The sequence below is a fragment of the Pieris napi genome, chromosome 2, assembly GCF_905475465.1.
Source record: "Pieris napi chromosome 2, ilPieNapi1.2, whole genome shotgun sequence".
NCBI lineage: Eukaryota > Metazoa > Arthropoda > Insecta > Lepidoptera > Pieridae > Pieris > Pieris napi.
This window is the reverse complement of record NC_062235.1, coordinates 3,671,563-3,690,989: the sequence shown is the minus strand read 5'-3', so window position 1 is coordinate 3,690,989 and position 19,427 is coordinate 3,671,563. Positions and strand designations below refer to the sequence as shown.

The following is a 19,427-nucleotide window of genomic DNA, read 5'->3' as shown; positions in this document are numbered from 1 at the left end:
GTAACGATCCTACGTAATTACCCAAACATAAAATCTTATTTTCTCCAATTGTTAAATAATAAATCTTTGAATTTAGAGTTCCGTAACTGTTAAACACTTATTATTTTCATTCGCTTTGCATGAAATTTGAATATTTTCAACTATAGCCTTTTCTTAGTTCACAAATTTCCCTATCACTTCACGCGCTTAAATACGCGCATCTATTGCACATCGCTTAGCCGAGTCGCCGAACATTCCAGGTTGGGCGCGATCATTCTCCGCTGCGCGCTTGTTGCTGCGCGAGACCTATACTCGCGGTCCGGCCGCTGTGCAGCGCTGGGTCTACCCGCTTCGCCTCAACGGATTTTGGTTTGATTGCACATTCTTGCCCACATCTTTTATATCATTTGCAAATTAATCATGGCTCAAAGTAAACTGTCGAACCGGGATGAACTGGCTTTGTTAGTTCGTAAACGTGGTACAATTAAAGCGCGATTAACCGTGTTCAAAGATTTTCTCGGGGTTATCGAACAAATTGAAATCGATAACATTACGTCAAAAAATATAAGTGATATTAATGTGAGACTAACCAAAATAAAGGAATTGTTTTCAGACTTTGAAAAGGTCCAATCTGAAATAGAAGAATTAGATCTAGAAAGTAATTTAGATAAACGGTTGAACGAGAGAATCGATATTGAAGGCCAGTTCTTCGCGGTCATGTCTAGTGCCCAGGAAATAGTGTCAAAACGAGATGAGCGAGTCGAGGCTGTCCAGCATAGACTTTCTCTTGTAAGTAATTCCAGTAATACCAATAATAATAGCCACTTAAATAATCAAATTCGATTGCCGACAATAAAATTACCAACTTTTGATGGAAACTACTTGAAATGGCTGGAATTTAGAGACACTTTTGACTCGCTCATCAATGCAAATGATACTTTACCTGACATTAGCAAATTTCATTACCTTAGGTCCTCACTAGAGGGTGGTGCCGTTGTCACGATAAAATCTATTGAGTTTACGAGTGAAAATTATCTGGTTGCATGGGAACTACTGTGTAACAGATATAATAACAAAAACGTACTGATTAATAACCACCTCAAATCGTTATTCAGCCTTGAATCTTTAAATAGGGAGTCGCATAGATCACTCAGGTACATTATAGATCATGTTTCAAAGAATTTGAGGGCTTTAAATACGCTTGGTGAGCACACTGATAAGTGGGATAGTCTCGTAATTTATATAGTAGTGCAAAAGCTAGATAGTGTAACTAGCATTAAGTGGGAAGAGTACAAATTGAACCTTGGTGGGTCGATAGAACTAGAAGATTTTTACCAATTTTTAAGACAACGTGCTGATATTTTAGAGACCGTCCAAGGCGGCTCTAGAGCAGTTCAGGTTAATAGAAATGAAAGGTTTGTTAGTAGTAAGGAACCAAGACACATTAAAACTTTTTTCTCATCTACGCCAAATGGATCATGTTTTATGTGTAATGAGAATCATCGTGTGTATAAATGTGATCAATTTAAGAATTTGAGTATCGAAGCCAGGGAAGCAGAAGTTTCCAAACGCAAGCTCTGCTCCAATTGTCTTCGTCCAGGGCATTCCACTTCCAACTGTCGTCTCAGCTCCTGCAGAGCCTGTAACAAAAAGCATAATAGTTTATTATGTCATAATAATAATAGTGTCAATAAAGTATTGCAAAACGAAAGTCACTTGAACTTACAAACTAACGAGGTAAAACAAAACACTAACCATGAAAAACAAAATTTGAATACTGTGGCTAGCACTAGCACTGTTCTGACCACACTTACCTCATACTCGAGTAACAGCGAAGTCCTCCTGGGCACTGCAGTGGTTGAAGTCGTCGTTGAGCGTGACAACAGTACTTACCTGGCACGCGTTCTTTTGGACTGTGGAAGTCAAAGTTCGTTTGTCACAGATAACCTGAAAAATAAACTTAAAATTAAAACTAATAGTACTAAGTCACGGTGTATAAGTGGACTGAACAATTCAATATCTACAGCCACTGAATATTGTACATTAAAATTAAAGTCAAGAATTAATGCCTACACTACGGATGTACATTGTATGATTATATCAAATATTTCAGAAAACTTACCTAGTGTAGAAATCGATCCCGAGGATTTAAACATACCCAACAATACTGCACTCGCCGATCCAAACTTCCATAAAAGTAACAAAGTTGATATATTAATTGGGTCCGATGTAATGTGGAATATTGTTAAGGGAGGTTGCCAGATATCATTAGGTGAAAATAAACCTAAGTTAATTTATTCGAAGTTTGGATGGTTGGTTTCAGGGCCCATGACTCTGGCCATGCCATCTGTGAAGTGTAACAAGAAATCTGTATGTCATTTTAGTCAGGAAATTAAAGACTCACTTTCTAAATTTTGGGACTTGGAAAATTTCATAATGCCAAAACGATCATTGTCAACAGATGAACAAATCTGTGAAGATTCCTTTAATGAAAATACAATTCGCTTACCGTCTGGTAGATTCCAAGTAAAAATGCCTTTGCGCGAGTCTCCTGAGGCTCTTGGAGACTCTTACTCACTTGCTAAGAGATGTTTTTTAAATTTGGAAAGGCGTTTTCAAAAGCAGCCGAAATTAAAGGAAATGTATAGTGATTTTATACATGAATATGCTACGTTAGGTCATTTGACAGAAATAGAGAAGCCGCCTATTGGAAATTATTTACCTCATCACGCGGTGCTGCGAGAGAAAAGCGAGACCACAAAACTTCGGGTCGTTTTTAACGGCTCTGCTCGCACAGCATCAGGTAAATCGTTAAATGATATCCAGTATGTGGGCCCAGTAGTACAAAATGATTTGATGTCAATTTTGTTGCGATTCCGCCAGCACAAGTATGTATTAACGGGGGACATTGAAAAAATGTTCCGCCAAGTAAAACTGGATGAATCGCAACGTCACTTACAGCTGATATTATGGCGAGACAATGAAGCTCAGCCTTTGCGAACATTGCAGCTCAATACTGTAACGTATGGGACAGCATCAGCCCCTTATCTGACCACCAGATGTTTAGTTCAGTTATCAACAGAGTGTTCAGACAAACGAGTAGCTAATACTATAAAAAACGATTTTTACTGTGACGATCTTATAACCGGTTGTGATAACAAAACAGAACTCAAATACTTACGTGATGCAGTCGTCGACAAGTTGGCTGAGGCTTGCCTCCCACTTAGAAAATTTAGAACTAACATTCCGAGTATATTTGCGAGTGAACCCATTTCAACCACATGTACTGAAAAGGATTTATCCCAGACAAATGATCAGTACTCTAACTTACAGAATCAATCATCAGTGCTGGGGTTGAATTGGTGTCCCTCACAGGATAAGCTGTATTTTTCAGTCGACTTTCAGATTGAACAGCCGTTCACAAAGAGAACTATTCTGGCAGCAACATGCAAGATTTTTGACCCCCTAGGGTTGCTAAGCGCTTGTACAATTGTTCCTAAAATGCTGTTACAAAGGTTGTGGGAGTCTAAACTGGACTGGGATGATTTGGTGTCCGCCGATGTATCGAAACAGTGGAGTGACTTTGTAAATAATTTAAATCAAATAAAAGCGATAAATATTCCACGCCACGTTTTGCATCCATCGTCGGACACTCCAGTGTCAGTGGAATTACACTGTTTTGTCGATAGTTCTCAGAGTGCATTTGCAGCATGTGTATTTATACGTTGTACTGATCAAGAGGACAACGTATCAGTCAAGTTATTATGCGCCAAGGCTAGGGTTGCCCCCTTGAAGCCCAGTACTATACCGCGGCTGGAACTGGCAGCGGCCCTGCTTGGTGCTCAGTTAAGTTCAAAGGTTTGTCAGTCACTCAGTCGTAAGTTTGATCAAAAATATTTCTGGAGTGATTCTACAATTGTGCTGGGATGGATTAAAAATACCAACCCTAGTAATCTAAAGCAATTTGTTTACAATCGAGTAAATGAAATTCATGAACTGACTGACAAATCTGCATGGCATCACATTTCTACAGAAATAAATCCGGCAGACATAGCTTCTCGAGGAGTCAGCCCTAGCAAGCTTCAAGATTTAGAATTATGGTGGAGTGGCCCACCCTTTTTAATGAAACCTAAAACGGAGTGGCCAAGCGCTCCTATAGAAAATGTTGAGCTTCCGGAGCTCAAAGTATATTCATGTTGTGTGTCTGCTGAGCATTCATTTGAGTTTGATAGGTTCTCGAAATTTAAACGAATGATCCGGGTGGTAGGATATATCTTAAGATTTATTCACAATTGTAAAACAAATAAGGATTCGCGGCTAAGTGGTGATCTGAGTAACGATGAAATAGATAGGTCTACTCAGACCCTAATCAAAACCTGCCAACAAGATTCCTTTCCAAATGAGGTGCAATCATTAAAAAACAATAAAAAGATACATCATAAATCGAGGATTTTGTCACTAAACCCTTACTTAGATGAGCATGATTTGATTAGGGTTGGAGGCAGAATCCAAAACTCAATCTGTGAGTATTCTAAAAAACATCCCATTTTATTATGTGCACGTCATAACTTTACGAAACTGTTGTTTAAGAAAGAACATGTGCGTCATAAACATTGTGGGCCTGAATTATTACTTAGCATTATACGAGATCAATATTGGCCCATCGGGGGACGTAATCTTGCACGCAGTACATTTAGGAAATGTATCGTGTGTGTTCGTATGCAGAGTAACTCAATACAGCCTATGATGGGTAACTTACCCCCTCCTCGAGTCACTCTTACCTATCCCTTCCTCGCGACAGGCGTAGACTTTGGCGGGCCCTTCTCAATCGTAGACCGCAAGGGCAGAGGATGTAAGATATCCAAATGTTGGCTTAGTCTTTTTGTGTGTTTAAGCACTAAGGCATTAACTTTGGAGGTGGTTAGTAGTCTGAGTACTGAAGCATTTTTAATGTGTTTGCGTAGATTTATATCACGTCGTGGCAAGCCTCATGATATTTATTGTGACAATGGCACCAACTTTGTGGGTGCAAATAATGAGCTAGGCAGAATGTTGCAGGCAAGCCAAAGTTCTGTTAGTGCGGCTGCCCACGACGAGGGCATTAAATTTCATTTTTCGCCCGCTTATTCCCCTCACTGGAGGGGGCTGAACGAGGCTGGAATCCGTTCAGCAAAGTTACTAATGAAACGTGTAATAGGAAATGCGAACCTGACGTTCGAGGAGCTCACGACGCTATTCACCCAGATTGAAGCAATTCTTAACTCCCGCCCGTTAACTCCCCTAACGTCAGACCCTTCCGATGTTACTCCTCTGACTCCAGGGCACTTCCTTATAGGCCGGCCGCTGACAGCTTTACCAGAACCACCTATTTTAACAAATTATCCAAACAGATACCAAAAATTGGAACAGCTTAAGCGGCATTTCTGGGACCGGTTTCATAGGGAATATTTAAGTGAGCTGCAGCAGCGGACTAAGTGGCGAGAGCAGAGGGGAACACTCAAAGAGGGCGATCTTGTTGTCATCAAGGACGACAACCTTCCCCCAATGCGATGGCGCTTGGGACGAGTTAAGAAACTGTATCCAGGGGCAGACGGCATCACTCGAGTAGCCGATTTCACGACCTCACGTGGCGTAATCCAGAGGGCCTTAGGCAGGGTCTGTCTGCTACCAGCTATCAACCCAGAGGACGAGTCTCTTGGTAACCAGGGTTCCCAAGGCGGGGAGCCTGTTCACGCGCACGGCACATGATCTGCGCCGGCGGGAGTGGGGCGCGGGCGCCGCGGCTGCGACCGACCGGCAGTTATAATCACGGACGCACGGCGCGCGACACTAATAAGAATTTTATTTTAATACAAATTTAAATCCAGTCCAGGTTGTTTGTTTGTTTGCTGCAATTCATCAGCAAATCCATCTCCCGGACAAAATTTGGCTGTGTCTTGTTTTTCTTAGTAGCCTGAGTGTGCTTATCTGTTTAAGTTTGTGTGGTGTTTTCAGGTGATGCCAGCCAAATTTTGTCCGGGAGATGGATTTGCTGATGAATTGCAGCAAACAAACAAACAACCTGGACTGGATTTAAATTTGTATTAAAATAAAATTCTTATTAGTGTCGCGCGCCGTGCGTCCGTGATTATAACTGCCGGTCGGTCGCAGCCGCGGCGCCCGCGCCCCACTCCCGCCGGCGCAGATCATGTGCCGTGCGCGTGAACAACGTGTTATAAACTTCAAAAGTGTTTGCATATTTCTCTTGTCAAATATCTCGAAACCAATTTTATATTCCAACTTTGTTTCATCAAAATCGATTCATTCGAAATGGATTCGTATAATATAGATAATAAGTAATTATAAATACATTTTAAGGCATTTCAAAATACAATCATTCGTATTAAAATATAATAATATTAAAATCACTTGGTATAACTAGAACAATGGTAACTTTGAGACATTTCGTTTAAAACAATTATTATTAATAGGTACCGATTAACCGAAGCGTAACATCGCAAGGTCAATGACCTTTGACCTTTTAAACTTAGATTTTTGAATGTCATACATTCACATTTTATACATAAATTGACAAATTACATCTTGGGATCACGAACAACGTAAATTAGGTAAATTTACAATTAATCTGTTATCATCGGACGTCGAGGCAGAATACAAAATGTCCATCCGTATCACCTTGACATTCGTCGTTCCACAATTGATCGTTTTTTGCCGCGTACCACCAAGCCAACTGAAATTTTCCGCACCTATTCGATTTAGGCTCCTTCAAGAAAAGAGCGTACCAATTCTTAAACGGCAACGCACTGCGATCCTTCTACCAATGAGACGGTCCATACGGCGATGTGACTTAACATCTGATGAGCCTCTTGTTCCCAATGTGCCCATGCTTGTACTCTTCAAATGGGGCACAAAAGCAACCGCTTTACCGATCCCGACGTTTTTGTATGCAAGTTGTTCTCTCAATATCCGTAGCGATGACGTCGTAACCTTGGGATCGCGCAAGAAACACAAAAACTCATTTGTACCTCTATTGGAAGTAGGGCATCGAGCCCGGGTTTACCCGGACCGAAAAAACCCGGGTTTTCCCGGTTCTGAGGCTTTCAAAAAAACCCGGGTTTAATTTTTAAAACTCGGGTTTTTCGGGTTTTTTTAATACTTTTGTTATTGCTATTTATTCACTTCGAATGCAATAATAAGTAAATTGAATAAAAAGACGCTTTGATAAATTATTATTTAAAACGTAAAAAGTGGCTTGGTTGCTACGTTCCTACCAATAAAACAAGCCTTGCAAGTTAAATTCGCGTTCCGCGCGTCCATCTCAAGACGTGATTCATAGAATGAAGTGTGGAGCAGTGGAGAGGTGAGGGTGTAGCGAAGCTCGTCGCGCGTTGTGCGGGGTGTTGCAGGTGATAATTTTTTTTAATTAAAAGCTTTAATTGATTTAAAAACAGATATTGTATTTACTGATGGTGACTGGAGAAATAAAGATGAGATCCAAAAAATATTGGATGTTATTAAAACTGTCGTCGAGGCGCTATGTCGACGCGATGCAACATTACTTATAGCTGATGTTTCCCTAAAATTTGCATTGAAGTAAATGGATGCAATGAAGACACCACTAAGTAAAAAAATGGCAACTGCATCGAACAAACGATACGCCAAAAAAATACTAACTCAAGCAACACTACAGTACTTGACAAATCCGGGTAAATATTTTGAGAACATTCAAAATGAAGATAAAACTGTTTTTATCGGCCTACAGGTAATTAAATGCTAAACGAAATTGTTAATCTGATTAGACGCACAACCAAAAAACAAAATATACCTCTTGAAAATTTACCAGCGCCAGACCAAGACCTGCGAGAAATTGACATTCAGTTGTCTACTTCGACAAATGAAGAGGAACTGAACACACAGTTAAGTCAAGCTGTTGCTACTGATAATAATGCTCCTGAAACTGGATCAGCTTGTCCATCAGACGATTAGCTTACTACTGTGAGGGTAGAAATAGCACTCTTCGAGAATGGCGGTACGCGACAGCGAGAGCGTTCTTCTCTTTTTTTCTAAAGTGGTCAGATTGTCAGAGGTTATGTCTTAGCTATGTTGTTTAAATAATGTGTCAAATGCATAACTACTTTTTACTTAGTATTTTAGTTAATTATATAAAGACCTAATTATTAAGCAAACGACTGCAATTTAAATTATACTAGAATAGAAGACTAGAATTATTCGTTACTTAATTGTTAATGCGAAGAAGAGCTTTATTAATATTAAAATTAATTGTGATACTACAAAAATGTCTTATGAAGAATTTATTTGTATTAGCTTTTAAATACAATAAGTGAATGTTACCAAAATAATTCATTTAATGTTTAAACTAATCTCTGCAAGTCTGTGGTTTAAAAAAGACTAGATTACTTACTAAGTTTTAAGATATTCTGAAGAAAAAAATAAATTTTATCACTTTTTTAAACATTAAAACTGTTTTTGTAATTTATTAAGTACTGTTTCATTTATTTAAATTCTTCCTCATCCTTTATATTTTGTATTCATTGTAGGAAATCGATATATAAACGCAGATTAGTGCATTTTTTTTAAAAATCAATAAAAAGACCGAAATGCTTGAAAAAACCGGTCTACCCGGTTTTGATTACTCTTAGACCCGAAAACCCGGGTTTTCAAAATTGAACCGAGTTTCGATGCCCTAATTGGAAGTTTATAAGGGCTCAGGTTGGGATTATACGCCACTATGCAGTTTTAGACCGACCAATGTGTCTTCATTAACAAATTTCTCGTAGAAAAATACGCAAATTCCTTGCTATAAGTCAGACCTTGTGCTAATAACATCGCATTAATTAATGTTAATTAACGCATTTAAAGTCGCTATTTTAGCTCGTCACGTCAAATGAATAACAAAAATTAAATCCTACATTTCTATTGATTTGTGACATAAATGTGAGGTACTTTTTACTGCAATATCTTACGTACAGTAAATAGGCAGTACTAAGCTATATAAATCGTGTTGAATTTACAACCGAATATAAACACGATTTATGTGAACTAACTATAATAATTGATACCTTAAAAACTATATTAACTGTAATACAGTTAAAGGCGAACCTAATATGACAAACAAATTGAGATCGTATTTAAATATATATGCGTTGGCCAAACATTAGTTTTTTTTAATTCACGTTCACAAAAAGCTATGTTTAATACACAGAAAACAAAAATTGATTTCATCATACAGATTTCGCATTAAAATTTTATAAAAACAAATCAAAATTTAAATTAAGTCAAGTAATTTTAAGTAAATTAAAATTACTCGTTTGTCAGGTTTTGATACGTTATAGTTGTCGACTTCCACCTTAAGTATTGCACGATTCTGAAACACAAATTTATATTAATTATTAGTTACGGTTATACAAGTATATAAGTCATAGGGGCATGTTTTATAGTCTGGTCAATTTAGACAAAAATAGTGGTCAAATAACAAAAACTCCCGGAGAGCCAAATATTGGTGGAGAGCTGGGGTTTATCATTATAAATAAAGTTTTAAAAATCCCCATAAATCCTATATGTGCAATAAAAGTTATTCGGGGTCAAAGGTTAATTTGTTTTTCCTCAAAAACTTGCAAGTTTTATTTGTAGATCTTAAAATTCTCTACAAAAATGGTCTTCACGATGTTTTCCTAAGAGTTACCATTCCTGATATCACGATGCTAAGAGACATTCAGCCACAACAGCTCTCCACCAATATTTGGCTCTCCGGGAATTTTTGTTATTTCAAATGTCTTTATTAAAATAAAATAAAAAGGTGTTTATGGAACATAAGATACAGGTATCACTTATTCCACGTCATTAAACCGGACTATTAACAGAGAAAGGTGTATAAAGCGGACAGGCACTCAGTGGTTTTGGTATCCGTTCCTTATCTGAAGGGACACCAATCACGTATATGACAGTTGCAGGGGTATATGGGACACGACCCACATCAGAATCTTTGCTTTTCAGAGACTGGGTGAGCAACACCCACTTAAACCATGTCGGGTAATCCAACAAGGCCGCGTTACTGGGGCCTCAACGGCATAATTGTTACATGCCTACAGATGTCCTTTAAAATAGAAGTTTTAAAAATGTAAAACCAATTTTTAATACTAAATGTGGCACATTTTTCTGTACTGAATCGCACTATCTCGAATTTTTTGAATATTACACATATTATTATTACCATAATGTATTTAACAAGCAAGATCACAAAAAAATTAAAAGTTACAATACGTGCGTACAAAATAATTATGATTGTATTATCAATGACAACGACCTATGTCCGCTTCAAGATAAATCAGAATATTGCATGTTTTGTAATTTTTTCATACGTCGAACAACGTTTAAAATAAGTATTAAATAATTCAATTAGAAAAATTCACTATTTTTTAAGTTGCCATTTTTTATTCGCGTCAGTCTGACCAAATTGTTAATAATAAAGCTTTAGACGTTTCGCAAAATTAAACCTTGATGTATTGACTTAAGGTCCAATTCCACATGCATCAATGTATCTGAGGAAAGAGACAAATGAAGTAAAACAAACCGTAACAATATAGCACGAAGGTTTAAAAAAACATCCGTCTTACGAATTTGTCCTGACGCGAGTTTAATATTTTTTACCCATTCCATTTTTGGAAAGTGTACAACGCCGCTAAACAAGTTTTCACTACAAAAATATTTTTCATTAGTCGTAGATAAACCATTTATCAGATGTTCTTCACCGTAAAAGCGATTGTTAAATGCTCACATGGACAGAAAAGTCCATTGGTACACTGCCTTGATTCGAACCTACGACCACAGGGATGATAAAAGCACGTTCAAGCCACTAACAAGGAAGCCTAAAAAACTATATATTTGAGATATCATGGCATTATATATATATATATGAATATGTACAACTATACAGAAAACTGGTTTAAAAGGTTAGATTAGTCACGGTTATGACCATTCCAGTACGCTGATCGCATTATATAAATTGCTCTTGAAGAATTCTTACTTAACGGATTTAATCACTAGACATTGGCAGAGGCCTTACATAGAGCGGGCGTACACGGTCTGCTCGAGCAGTTAACGGCTGACCGACGTACATGGACCGCTCGAGCGGTCGGCGTTGACTGCTTGAGCAGTCGGTTGTTGACTGCTCGAGCTGTCTCTACCAACCGCTCGAGCAGTTAAATTTCTACCGCAGTCTAGTCATGGATTCAGACAGAGAGACACTAGACGCCGCGAGGCCAGAAGGGAAGCGAGGGGGAGGTCGTAGAGCTGTCGACTGCTCTAGAGCCGCCGACGGCTCGAGCAGTCAGTGTATGCCTTGCGACTGCTCGCGAGCGGTCGACAGCACGATGGAATTTCATCATGTAGTTGACGGCTTGAAGCGGTCGCGACTGCTCGAGCAGTCGTGTGTACGGCAGCGAATGAATGGCTATAGTTCACCGCGCGGTCGCGGCTTCAAGCAGTCGGTCATAACTGCTTGAAGCAGTCCGTGTACGGCTGGCCTTAGTTCATTGTTTTATTTCATTGAACATCTCTAGAAATATTATGTAACGTACTTATTACAATTTAAATTGAAATATATTATTATATATGTGATGATTATAGGTTTATTCTTTGTCATGCTGTCTGCACAATTGTACATGCATTATATATCAACATTGATATTATCACAATTCACAGTAGCAGAACAGCGGAAATACATTAAAAACCATGAAAATGTCCTATTTACCTTACAAATGACGTATAGTTCAGTTCAGTACTGAAAAGTATTCTAGAATAAACATACAGTTGCGGAATTCATGATTATTTATAAGTGTTTACCTTTCATTGTACCAAGGCTACTACGTATATTGGCATGAACCGCTCCAAAAACTAACACAGACATAGCGCACGCTTTTAACAACTCTGAAATACATGCGCATACGCACCCACCATTCACACTCACGCATTCACGCATACTTAATGTCTTAAAAGACTTATGTTTGATTAGTATTTAGTTGTAACACTAAAACTACTTTTTCTCAAAAAAAAAACTCTTTTAAACATGTATGTTTTATGTATGTATGAATAATTCTTATTTAGTTACCCACAACACAGGGACTCTAATGTGGGGACTAGCGATAGATGAATTTTGTCACCACCTATTTGTCATGAAAGAAGATTTTATTATTATTATTGTCTGACGATGTCTGTCACCATACTAACAAGTTTTAATGAAGCATATGAATAAAAAATCATTGGTGCAATCCCGGGGTTTTGAAAGCCTTAGGGTTTAAAAAGTGCTTACTAGTTGTTAAGTTCTGCTAGCGGCCTTTTTCTATATCCTCCTCGGATAATAATTAATGCCCTTTTAAAGTGGGGTCAATTAATTTAATACGTAATGACACAGGAAACACAATAACATGGCAACCTTAAACTTCCGATTGCCATATATAAATACACAAATCCAAAAGAAATGTCGTCAACCTCAGTTAAAAATAAAACAAAGGACGAGATGTAAATAGACATCATTGAATGATAATGTCGAAAATTTTAAACACGTGCTCGCCAACTTTATGAACCGCGTACGCTTACAGACGTACTGTATAATTCTAAAGACCATAAAGGAGATCAATGTTAGCACTTGCTTTAAGCAAATATAGAGAGACATGCTGATTGCGATCAACATCTAAATTATCTAATAAAATCCCGTTAGAGAATTTTGTGTTGTACCTACTCAACTAATCTTCTTACAAAAATTTCGTTATTTCTATATCTTTGTAATTTTTGTTATCCTATAATAATACAAGTATAGAGTAATATACGACTCTGTGTTGAAAAAGCTTAAAGGAAATGATTTCGCAATATTTAAGTTCTCAGGTTTGAAAGGAGCATTAGGTCGATAATTGTGGTTTGGAATTTGTCTAATTTAAATCCTTTCAAACAATAACAAATTATTTTATTTTAGACTTTATCTAGAATTATTTTGTTAGCATGGTTTTATTTAACATTATGTTTACCTTTTAACTATTATATACGTATATATTCTAATGTTTTGTATATTATCTAGTGCTGTACCTATATTTTTCGTAATAAAAATTATTATTGCATAAATTTGAATGCTGTATTTTGCTACGAAATATATGACCGTGTTTCTTTTTTATTATTACCTCTCACTACTTGGGGACATATAAATACTTCTTTCTCTAAACAATCGAATACCTTTGTAATCAAAACAGAATTTCATACAAAAACTCACCCCAAAAATGTCACACAGATTCCAGTAATAGCTGTGCACAATAAATAAAAGGCTCCAGGGAAGGTTGATATAGTATATGCGTATAACGAATTATACACAGCTGGTGATATAAGCGGTGCCACTCCCTCTATAGCGCACATCAACGCAAACACCTTAGCTATATCCTGGGCTGGCAGTATCTTTGTAATCATAGAACGGATAAGTGGCGATGATAAATCCCGGAACAATGATATTCCAGCAGCTGAAATAAAAAATAGATTGTTTTTTAAAGTTCTCTAAGCAGTACTTCAAAGGCCCGTTGAATCGCCGACGATTCTCGGAGCTCAAATTATAATTAAAGTTCGTTCGGAGAACAAATTAAGTTGAGTTTTTGCAATGTCACCCAACCGAATTGTAAATTATCATATATGGCAATGGCAATTGTATTGCCGTAAATGAAATGAAACGAAAATGGTTTGTCAGAGGCTATAGAAGGAAACTGGAATTAGGCCGTTAAGGGAAAATGCCTTAAGCGTGCCCGTGGGCCTCAAGCATTCACGCGAGTTGACACAACTTTAAAGCTCACTTTGAGATTTAAAAAAAAAGGGTGCGTGTACTCATGTACGCGCGTAAGAAGTTATACTTCTTTGGCATTATTAAAAATCGTTTTTGATTGCATGCAAATAATTAATTACAATTAAGTAATCAAATACTGGAAAAGGAGTCATTATAGTCAATCAAAGTTCATTTTACATTTGAAAAATTAAATAAATAAATATTTATTATTATTCTCTTACATTAAGTGTAACATAAATTCTATTATAATTCGAATGTTGTTTTTAAATTATGTCCAATGCCGTAGCATCTTCCGTGGACAACTTCAATCTGTTAATTTTGTGTCATCGGAAAATTTCACTGTCATCAATTTTTCATTACGCGCCTAAAGAAGTATAACTTCAAAAATGCCTTCTGCAAATGTTATTTGGCGAGGAATTTGTTCCAGGGCACTAGAATATTCAAACTTATCTCTTAATTGCTTTAGAGACTCCACTACCAGCATCATCAAATACAGCAAGAACATCAATCTTTATTAGAACATAACTTATTTAATAATAACTAACGTATAAATTTAATCTAAGTTCATTGATGGTCATTATATTGGGAATTGCAAAAAGGATTCTGCGGTGTCAAATTGTCAATAAATCAGCCAACAATTAGATACTTAATGGTAATATGTACTTATAAACATAGAATCTATTTAAAGTATTAATAAGCCAAGCCAGCCAATTGATGTTGGATATTCTATCTATCTGTATATAATATATAAACAATAGATCAATCAAAATGTATTTTGAGAAATTATGGATAGAGATAAACATTATAGATAATAATTAATATTGTACGGACAATAACGGCGTTAGGGTAGATCGCTCTTTACTTTTACAGGATTAAATGTCCCTCAACTTTGGGTATTTTCGTTATGGACAATTTGTATGTACAACTTCCTATATAATTTAACGTAAATTTACTACCTTAATTAGAATGCAAAAAATTAACTGCAATGTTCTAATTCCCGGCAAATTTGGGCGAAAAAACGTTGTTGGGATTTCAAACCCAAATAAATAATCAAATCCTAATTTGGTATGTAGGAACGAAGACAACGGTAGTGGAGTCTCTGTGTGACAAGTCGGAACAGACTATTGTTGATTGTTTTTTAATTATTGCTGATTTGATTTTTTATTTTTTTTAAATGAATGGTTGGTTTATTATACTATATCCTTAGCAGTTTGCCTTTGTCTATGAAATCCTACTATTTTGAGATTTAGGAATTATTAGAATTAAGAACTCATTTGTTAATTAAGTTAATACAGATTAGACGTAGAAAGCAGACACATACAAACAACAATAAAAATTGGTAATTCCAAAAAAACATCTAATTGCCAGAGTTGATACGCGTTTTCGATTCAACCGACAGAAAACTGGTTTTATAGAATTGTGTTAGACTGACCTTGGAAAAGATTATATACTTTTCATTATATCAGCTAGTCATTAGACGAAATAAATATATTTTAATAATTTAAAGTACTTTCGTGGAGGTTTTGGGTTTAGGTAATTTCGATTTGGTTAGCTACAAAATTTAAATAAAATATTTACGAATAACGCTTAATATAATTCTGTGGTCATAGGTCAGAATATGATAAATGCAATTTCATTACTTTACAGGACAAGCAATAAAATTATTCAGAAATCTTGAAGGTACTTTTAAAACATGAAACACTCGATATATGAATGAATGTACTTATCATTGTCTGATCTATGACCACAAAATTATCTTAAACTATTTTTGTGAAAGACGAGCGCAGAGTCATTCTAAAAATAACAAAGGACAATGCTTTTAAGATCGGATTAAATTTTTTTAAATTAACATATTTTTTACAATAGTCGTATTTTTAATTAGACGAAGTCAACTGACGTTTACGGTGTTGTCAGTTTTTAATGAAAAAAAAAATGGTGTTGAAACAAAGTGAATGATTGAAAAAACTCTTGAATTAATGATCGGTGATGGCACTAACTGATTGTAGTTACATACTTCTAGTACCTAACTTATCTCAGAGCACTTTTATACAATTTTAAAATAGAAATAATATTATTTTATAGTTTGAAATGATTAACTATTCACACTCATTGTTCAATTATCTGATTGAACAAGATCTGAACGTATCACTGTTACTTTAAATATGGCAACATTATTTTACAAAGTGACATTAGCTACTGTCAGTTGGCTTCGTCTAATTAAAAATACGACTATAAAGGTTTTCGCTTTTATTTTTATCACTTGAACGATTATTTTTTTGTATAAACAACAAAATGACTTACCTAAATACATATGCCACGTCGTGAATGCAAAAGCTTTAATAATATATTCAGCTGCTGTCGATATTAAGGCGATCATCGAAAACGTCAAGTCCGATACTTTGAATATCTTTTGTATGAAAACAACACCAAAGAAGGATCCAAAGAAGGTAATAGTCGTATGCGCCGCCGAATATATTGTATACTGTTTTATAGCCCAGTGCAATTTCTGTCGCGTGTACAAATAGCCCAAGCTCATAACTCCATACATTATAAAGATAGACAAACTATTTGCAACTGTGAGCAACAATATTTGTGCTCTGGTGTAATTTGGACGCTCTTTAAAACATTCAGCTATCATTTCCTTTATTAACTTGAAGTCCAATAAAGATTTAATGCCACCCTGAAAAGTTTTATTTCTTTAGACGGGACAATTTAGGTGATTTACGCCCGAACCCAATAATTAATCCACAATCTCAGATTGAAAACAACCTGAGATCAGACCGTGACAGTCGATCGATCTCCTATATGCATCCCAATAACCAAACCCTACGAAGACAATCCATTTTAGGCGGATAAAATTTTCTTTGTCGTTCCATTTTACCGAGTTTTCACTCATATTTGATAATCAATGTAAACCAAATAAAGTAAATAAAATCGTACAAATAACATTTGTTTGTTATGTATTAAACATACATGAGTATGTATACTGTACAAAAAGTTTTTTTAATTATTTAAAAAACTGGTATAAGTTAAAATAATTAACTGTTGAAATCGAGCTTTGGTCAAGTGTCATTTTCATACAAAGGTCTATCCACAGACACCGATACGACCTCCCATGGATATCTTGTATCGACAGATGGCTATTACAATCCGTCGATTGGTTATTGGCACACTCGTTACAACATTTGGATTAAGATAGGTTATTGGGTTCGGGCGTAAGTGTGAGGCGGTTTTATTTTTTTAGCCTAGAAGAGGCAATTACTACTTATTTCTGAACCAAGACCATACGATTAATATTTTTGATAAACGAAAAATTATCTTTTTCAAAGTCCACTTTTAGGGTCTTATTATTATGACTTCCGTATGACAAACCCAATACGTCATACACATATAGTTCGTGCTTCGTATCATGTAATATGACTGAATAAGCTATGAAACTTTTAAAATAGATCACTGTTGCATCCTAGATATGGTCATATTAATAAATTCCACAGCCGTTAGCTAAATACTATTATTCTGCAAAAATACTATTTTATACCTTTTGAGCACCCGGCAATGATTCGTCGAGACAGCAATTCGTGAATACATAGGCAATTACGCAGAGGAAGGCCGTAATCAATAGTAAATACACATTTCCCACTGCTCTTAGTAGGTACGAGCTTGCTAGGGAACCTATAACACTGCCTGCGGAAACAGATGCCTCGACTATTGTCATCCTAAAAAAGTTTTTTAATAAATACAAGTGAAGGTTTCATGTACAAGTGCGTTAGATTAATTTAATACTTCATACTCATAAGATTAACATCTTCAAACAAACTGAAAAAAATAGTATAAAGAGCTTTTTGTATTTCATCCTAACTTAATTACCTAAGTGACCGATTTTCTTTGGATGTGACATCGCTCAAATAACAAAATGCACCAGTGAATAACGATGTGAATCCGCCAGATAGTGACATAGGAATAACTGTGGCTATGAACCACCACGGACCGAGATTGTCCATCATACTGTATATGACAGTCAATCCGCTACTAATCGACATACCTGAAACCAATTTTATGTTATATGGACTGAAAGGGAATCTGTCGCTGACTACTATTGTTCAAAAGCAATAAAACATCATATAATTTGTGGTTTTATTTAAACCCGTAGTACAGTATTACAATGACAATATAAACCAATTCTATGAACATTAAGACAATAGCTTTTTTAATCCTGACTCCTATTCATGCAGCTGTTCCGTTAGTAAGTTACTTTATTTGTTATTACTATTGTTTTTATTACTAAGTTCACAATATAAATCACACAGAATTCAGCAACACTGAAAATATATAAGTATAGCTATTTGTATGTATACATTGAAAAGCATTTAAATAATAATGGAGTAATCAGCCCCACGGAAACCAAATTTATACATATAAATTGCACATCTGACTTAAATAAAATTACTACAATTTAAGACTCTCCTTTTTACTAATATATACAATACCATATATATATATATATACCACATATAGTATATAAACAATTTTTTTAATCAGCTTTAATATTAACAAATGTAAAAAGCTTACCTAGTAAAGGCCAAACAACTAATGGTTTTCTCCCATATGTGTCTGACCATACTCCAAGGAACAAAGATAATAGAGCTGGAGCTAGGGACTCTATTATTGTTCTAACCATTGATACAAAAGCTGCATACTTCTGTACTTCTTCCTCTAATTCCTGAGATCCATTGTTCTTTACGGGGGATAAAAATACTTGACACTCAGTTTCATTATGGCTACATGAGTGCAAACAAGTTCGATATAATAATATATTGCTTATTGCTGCACCTAAAACAATTTTATGGTTTTGGCTAAACCAGAACTAAAAGTAAACTAAAACTAAAAATTAGTAAACTAAAAGTACAAGTTATTTGTAGAAAACCTATTTTATTAAAAATAAATCATATCACTTATATTTTGTATTAATATTTTTTGTCTTAACATAGGTACAAAACCTTCTCAAAGGGCAATTTATTTCAGATAAAAGACTTACCAGAGAGTGATACAGACAATATTGTAAAAAAGAGAGGAAATTCCATTGTCACTCTATAAGGCTTGCTGGTGACTTCACTTAAATCATTTATATTTGGATTACTTTCCGATACACTTTCATTTTCTTGAACCATTTTGAAAATATAACAAATTCTTTTTTATGAACGGGTTCACAGTACGACAGAAATATAGAATTTAAATGATGATTAAATTAATTTCATAAATTAAAAAGACATTTTACTGAATTCTTTCGCGTTGGCATAACATTTAAAAACGCGTGATAGCTGAGACACAATCGCTTGCGCTTGGACTGTAGCTTAAAATAATTCATTTCAAGATTACAGATTTCCGTCATTGTTTATGTAAATATTTATTAAATAAAATATAGACACCTAATCAGTAATCAGTGATTTCGCCGCGTTCAGCGCAAATCCCAATGCCAATTGCCATTTGCCAAGGAACAAGTCATCAATGTCTATTGTCTAGTAACGACTCAATGTCATTCTTCGCGTTTGGCTTATATCAATGTCTAAAGTTTAAATAGAAAATGTTTTGTTGATATTTATAATTTTGTTAAGCC

The 19,427-nt window shown here is 35.7% G+C and overlaps 2 protein-coding genes across 3 annotated transcripts; one reads left to right on the top strand and one right to left on the bottom strand.

Moving 5' to 3' along the window:
* Positions 1-427: 427 nt before the first annotated feature.
* LOC125059249 lies at positions 428-5,846 on the top strand. Its single transcript, XM_047663591.1, has 2 exons — positions 428-2,642; positions 3,915-5,846. The coding sequence occupies exons 1-2, from the start codon at positions 697-699 to the stop codon at positions 5,725-5,727; spliced, it is 3,759 nt and encodes a 1,252-aa protein (XP_047519547.1). The 5' UTR covers positions 428-696; the 3' UTR covers positions 5,728-5,846.
* Positions 5,847-8,698: 2,852 nt separating this feature from the next.
* Positions 8,699-19,289, bottom strand: LOC125059254 (proton-coupled folate transporter-like). 2 transcript variants are annotated; one of them, XM_047663619.1, is made up of 7 exons: positions 18,849-19,289; positions 18,383-18,643; positions 17,681-17,855; positions 17,352-17,529; positions 16,115-16,493; positions 13,259-13,499; positions 8,699-9,364 (listed from the first exon to the last, which is right to left on the bottom strand). In XM_047663619.1, the coding sequence occupies exons 1-7, from the start codon at positions 18,979-18,981 to the stop codon at positions 9,301-9,303; spliced, it is 1,431 nt and encodes a 476-aa protein (XP_047519575.1). In that variant the 5' UTR covers positions 18,982-19,289; the 3' UTR covers positions 8,699-9,300. The 2 variants fall into 2 exon arrangements, with proteins under 2 accessions (XP_047519575.1, XP_047519582.1); XM_047663626.1 differs by lacking the exons at positions 8,699-9,364; positions 13,259-13,499 and adding an exon at positions 14,132-14,244.
* Positions 19,290-19,427: the final 138 nt, after the last annotated feature.